We start from the raw sequence: 6,323 nt of genomic DNA, 5'->3' as shown, positions 1-6,323 counted from the left end.
ATCACCCCTTGTCCTATTGCAGCAGGCTCTACTGCAAAAGCCTCTCCCCATCTTTCTTACAGGCCCCTTTTAAGAACTGGAAGTCTGCAATAAGGTCTCCCTGAAGTCTCCTCCAGGCTGAACAACCCCATCTGTCTCAGCCTTTCCTTACAGGAGAGGTGCTCCATCCCTCTGGATCATTTTGTGGCCCTTCTATGGACCCTTTCTAACAAGTCCATCCATTTCCTATACTGAGGACCACAGAGCTGGATGCAGTACTGCAAGTGTCGTCTCACCAGAGCAGAGTAGAGGGGCAGGATCACCTCCTTCGACCTGCTGGTCACGCTCCTTTTGATGCAGCCTGGGATACAGTTGGCCTTCAGGGCTGTGAGTGCACACTGCCAGCTCATGTTCAATCTGTACCTCTAAGTTGTTATCCTCAGGGGTACTTTCAATCCATTCATCCCCAACCAGTATTGATACTGCAGGTTGCTGGGACTCAGGTGCAGGATCTGCACTTGGCCCCGTTGTAGTTGGACTGGTTACACATAGTGCACTCTAGGCATAGATCTGGCCATCAGCTGTCTGAAACAGTCCCATGGGGCAGAGAACAGGCTTTCCAGAGAAGCCTGTGATAACAGAAATGTATTATTCAGAAAAAATGATGACTGAATATGTTGGGTTTTTTCACATTTTTTTTGTCTGGTAGAACAGCTGCTGCTGCCATATTGCTTCTCTTACTGTGAAAAAGAGAGTCATAAAGCATGACTCGCTAAAAAGCAGGTCATGTTTTGTGCAGATCACTAAGGAAACAGCTTACTTGAGTAATAATATGATTGATAGGTTTTATAAATAATTGTGGCGCTAGTCCTGGAGTAATTACCTGATCAATTAGAAATTAAGAGCTATGGTAAGAAGACAGATAATTTATTTAAATGATTTTTTTTTTCTTTCCTATTATTGGAAACATGTACCTGCCTTCTGAAGCACCGTCCAATGGCTGATAACTTTAGCCTATGGTAAGTCCTGTTCCACTGGGATCATGAGCAATTAACTGAATTGTAATCAAGTCTTCCAAAGCTTACGCTGCATCCTGACGTGGGGCCCTGGGACCTGTGCAGACTTTTCTCTCAGTAGGATGGCATGGAGTTTATATGTAGAGCGTGACAGCAACATAAGAGCTGTCAAGAGGTACTGGAAGTACAATTTGAGAAGATGGGTGTGCGTAATTTTCCTCTTCCACAACCTAGTGCTGGAAGGACAATGATTAACTGGGAAAAGGAAGCTAATAGAGAAGGCCTGGAAGAATTACCACTTAAGATAATCCATGTTAAAAAGAAGAGGTGACATTTTAAATGTGATGGAAAATATGTAACAGAGCTGAGATAAATCCTAGCATAAAGAAGTGTGTTCTTACGATGTTTTCTTTCTTCTCCAAGATAAAACCCCTCAATTTTTACTCACTATGCTCTTACTTCTGAGAGCAAAATGTACCAATATGCCGGCACTTCAGCAAACACAATACCCCTAACGTGCTTCCTCTACTAGACAGACAATATAAAACATCAATTCCAGTACAAGGAAAAGCATTTTATTTTATTCAAGTGATCATCTTTAGATAGTTGAGCCATACTGCACAGTTTCAGCTTCAGAACAAGCTCAATTAAAACTCATTTTAAAGCTTTTAAAAGCAGCAGGAACACTTAGCCATCGTGTTGAGACCCAGAAGGCTACAGATAGCCTTGCAAATAAAATTTGTGTGGCTGATCTCAGCTTCTGGAAACACTTAAGTGTATTCCACATTAACAGCACACATACAGAACAGAGTTTAACAACCTATCTGCAGGCAACAGCTTGAGCCAACTGGCATATACATTTGTTTGAATGGCATAAACCAGATTAACTGTATGAATTATATAAACTGTACCTGGTATTTGTTAAGGAAAAGTCACACCTTGGTAGCTGGCATCACAAGTGGAGATGAGATTAAATCAACAGCTCTAAGTGGATGCCATGGCAGAAAAAGTAAAGAAATATCAACATTTAAGAGCTCAGGAATTAGCAAATGCTATTACTATAAATTTCTGGGATTTCCCTTAGGAACATGGAGCATCAAGGCAATTATGAGCCACTAGCTGGACTAGGACTCCACCTCCTGACAGGAAAAAGTCACTTGCTATTTATCAAATAGGGTGCTTTTTATACCAGTAAAACAGTCAGTTATAAGATCTTAGTTTGTATAATGAATTATAAATATACTGATGAAAGGTAATATTGTTGTGATTGCTTGGCCACCTCAAGCCAGAGGACTCTGGTAGTATATAGGGACCACAATGGAAACACCACCAATTACTGGCCTTTGCTTAGGGGGACACCTGTACACAACCCAAAAAAGGAACATGGATAATTTTATGTATGTTTGATAAATAGCCAGAGGTGTGAACTCATGGGTCACTGGACTAGTCGTTAAGATTGCCAAAACAACGTTAAGGTGCTACCTAACTGCTGCATATGTGCTTCCAGCATGGATGGCAGCTGGCACATAACAAGCGCCTCTACCAGGAAGTAAATTGCTACATGCTAAGAAAAACAAAAGAGAAAAAAATTACAAAAATATCAGTGCAGATAACAGAAATGCACACCAGATGAATAGAGGCACCGACACAGACCCTGATCTCCACTGACCCTGCTCTCCAACAAGATACAAATTGCACACATGCATTAGCTGACCTTGCCTCACCTTAGTAAACCAAGGCGTAGGGCTGTTCTGATGTCTCTCTTGTAACCTGAGGTAAAAAAAGCAAGTCCATCCTAACTGGTGACAGACTAGAGAGGTGCGACAGGACAGTACTATGCTACAAAAAGACCAGTTGCACCTGAGAGGCCAATACAGGCCTGATTACATTCTGCCTAATAGGCTTCGTAGAACAAGCATCCCCTTAGAAGTCTGAGCACGGGGGTGTAAAAAGAAAATGGATTATCAACACACTCTTCCACCCACCTAGTTTGAGAAGGGCAGATGATTTTCCTGTGTAGCACGTATGTCTGACAGACAGAAGCGCTCTACAGAGGAATAAACAGAAACCAGCTCAAAGTACAGTTTCCCTGACAACACCAATAACACTGTGAGGCTGTTCATGCTCTGCTTTCTGGATCCCCCTCGTTCATCAGTTTGTCTTTATCTGTGGTGAAAGCACTCAGGTCACCACAGCTCTTCAGGTGAAGCAGTCCAGGATGCTGTCCGGAAGGTAATGCATGGACATTCAATGGCACGGTTTGATGGGCGGGTGACAACATCTTTAAAAGGGGAAAAGAAAAAAAATCAGATCCGTTTTGGGGCTCTTGTTCCACTAAAACAGTTTTCTACCCAACTAGGAAGAAGCTGATTGATTGTTATTCTTTAAAAACAACAGACAGCACTACAATCAAAGAAAGCTAAGACTAAAACTGCTGTTTGTCAAGGAAGCATGGGAAGAGTGATCCCAATTGGGAAAAGAAGCAAGTGTTGCCTCTTTTTAACTTTAAAGCTGCATGAGAATTATCTCACCCCAAACCATGTTGTGTCAAGTGTTGCTTAATAGGAACCCAAATGTTGCTTCCTGTCGAAGCCACTTCTCTGTAATAACCTTCAGGCCAGGTCTATCAAATCCTCATGAGAATTTGATTTTTTTTCCAAATGGTTCTTCTGTCAAATTTGATGAGGCTTTTGCTGGCTCTAGGTTGCAGGAGGAAATTTCACTTTGTCTGCAGAGTCTAAATTACAGTCTTTAATGTGTTTTGTGCAAGAACCAAAACCAAAACCATTTGTCACAGCAAATCAGTTGAACCTTGCATGAATCAACTCATCTATCCAAATGGTCTGTAAGCCGCCAGAAAATTTATTTGATGAGGTCTGTAATGTCTGAAGCTTCAGAATACTCATTCCATGAATGTAAGCACATATTTTATACTTTTTGCTTTTTTCCCTTTAGTGCTAGAACTTAATTTTAACCTAGGAGCCAATCATAAAAAAGTTGCTTCTAGGGGGTTGACATAAAAATTTCCTTGTCAACCTCCATTTGTTCCAGTTTATAATAGTAAATGCTTTGTAACACCTCTTCCCTATATACTGCCACCCTCAGTATAAAAGTGTCACATTATTTACAGCTCCTGATTCTACCACAGAAGACCATCTCCTTTAGCTTATAAATACACACGTATTCAGCCTTCTGAAAACCATCCTGGCTGTGTGACTGGTAGAGCAAAAAACACCATAGCTGCATAGCCTCTCACACACTTCCTAAATAAAAATAAAGTACTAAAGGAAGTTAATTGGGTTCAAAAACTCTGACACATAAAGCAGAGTGGCAAGCATAACCCTATACTCACAAATGAAGGCCAACAGGTTTCCATATCACTTGTTAACTGCAAGTGATAAAACTACCTGCTCAAGGAAGGCAGCACTGGTGATAGCTTCTGCCATATGTTTCTCATCTGATTTTAAAACAGACTTGATATTTTCCACCAATTCATGTATGTCAGGGCTCATGCTGCAGGAGGACTGCTCAAGGATCCATGCCACGAGCTGTTTTGTGTCTTTGTAAGACTTGTAGTCTATCAAAGATCGGGGTCTTCCCCTCAAAGGTCTTTCTCTCAAACTGTTCCACAAGGTGACAGCAGAGAGTGGTGGTTTTACTTCAGTCTGCGTGGCAGCTTCACAGCTGGGCTCTGCCTCTGAAGACAAAGACCAAACAAAGCAAACAATCCACCTAGTTCACAGTACTGTTTTTCAGCAAGTATCCCCTGAGCTTTCAACCCTGGTTCAGCAATGCAAAGCAAAGTGTAAGAGTCCTGCATGGTCATGGCAGCATGCAAGGCTTGCTCTGTAGTGCATTTACGCTAGAGAAAATGCCTGTAAAATAGAGTCGTACATAGCTACGTTGAGCATGTACCACATGCCAAAGGGTCTGGAGGGACATTTCTGGGAAATGAATGTTTGCCAGTTGATGTACATCAATTCCTTTCTCTTTTGCTTCTGCTCTGAACAGACCTGAAATGAGCCTGGAGTGTTGAGATTGACACACAATTATAAAAGCAGGGTAAGCCAAGCTTGAAGGCTTTTATGATCTCTCCTAAACTCTTTGTAACTTTCAGTTACTACCAGTAAAAGGGCTACTTGCAAAATATCTTACTTACAATTTATATATACATATATATGTATATACAAGATGTATATATACACAAAAGGTATATACATACATATGTATATAAAAATATATACTTACAAGATAATTGCTTGCCAAGCTGGAAGAAGCTAGTAATACTACAAAGTGGACTTTTAATTAGAGGGGGAAAAGAGGAAAAACCCAAATAAAACAAAACAAAAAACACCAACAAAAATAAACTATAACCAAAAGACAGCACCCAAACACCTCAAAAAACAAAAACCCAAACAACCAACAGAACACCAAAAGTCCAGAACATTTAAAATTACCTTGCAAGGACTAAACTAGGGCCAGGATAGAATCTATTCCACTGTCTTTGTTCCAAACAAAAATCCAATGCCTTTGGGCCAAAAATTATCATGGTTTTGGCTCCATTAAAAAGAAAAAGGAAAAAAAAAAATAAAGTAAACAGAAGCATGTAGAGGTTGTTCAAGAAGCACTGTAGCATTGGCTTTATGCCTAACTCAGCAATACCAGGCTGAGATGCAAAACTTCCCAGCAAGTAGAGTCCTAACTAACGTGAAGCAACTTTCTTTGTGCTGCTACAGTTGAGTTCCCTTTCTGCAGCAATCATGTATTTAACTCTCAGGTCCAGTGCTGAACAGACCTAGCCTCAGTTACACAGAGCCTAAAGAACCCAAATAATTCTGACTGATGGAGTCTCTCAACAGCAGAAATGCTCTGCTCCACTTTCACAGCTGTGACACAGCTATGGTTCTGTGTCATGCAACTACTGCTTCAGCAGCAGATTCTGCAGAATGCTGTGGTGTAAGACGATAGGAGGAAAAGAAAAGCACATGATATACCAGAGACATAAAAACACTCCACAAATTAGTAAATGTAATCTGGATAGGTATGCGCCCAACATTTAACATAAATGGTTGTCACTAATGTGCCTCATCTCTGCTTACATTTTGTGACTGCTAATATGCAGCCACTATGGGGATTCCATTATCCTTCAATAAAAACTGCAAGACCCTGGACTAGTGGATTTTTAAGACTCAGCAGAACCAAGGACTCTGCAGTCACACTAGCAGTTTTCCCACAGCAACTGAATTGGATGACTGACACAGAGGTAGCTGCAACAGACTTCATCAGCTTTCCACTGTGGGTTTTCTGTATTGAGGTTTTTGGGAGCTT

General features: G+C 41.0%; 1 protein-coding gene across 1 annotated transcript in view; it reads right to left on the bottom strand.

The window, feature by feature from the left end:
* Positions 1-1,554: 1,554 nt before the first annotated feature.
* Positions 1,555-6,323, bottom strand: part of ENTREP1 (endosomal transmembrane epsin interactor 1) — a 28,740-nt gene continuing 23,971 nt past the window's right edge. The window contains 4 exon segments of the mRNA XM_065663095.1: positions 1,555-3,134; positions 3,136-3,276; positions 4,403-4,684; positions 6,072-6,079. Coding sequence (XP_065519167.1) covers positions 3,069-3,134; positions 3,136-3,276; positions 4,403-4,684; positions 6,072-6,079 — 497 coding nt within the window. The 3' untranslated portion in view covers positions 1,555-3,068.

This window comes from Lathamus discolor, chromosome Z, assembly GCF_037157495.1.
Source record: "Lathamus discolor isolate bLatDis1 chromosome Z, bLatDis1.hap1, whole genome shotgun sequence".
NCBI lineage: Eukaryota > Metazoa > Chordata > Aves > Psittaciformes > Psittacidae > Lathamus > Lathamus discolor.
The sequence above is the reverse complement of the archived record's forward strand: the minus strand, read 5'-3'. Positions and strand labels throughout refer to the sequence as shown.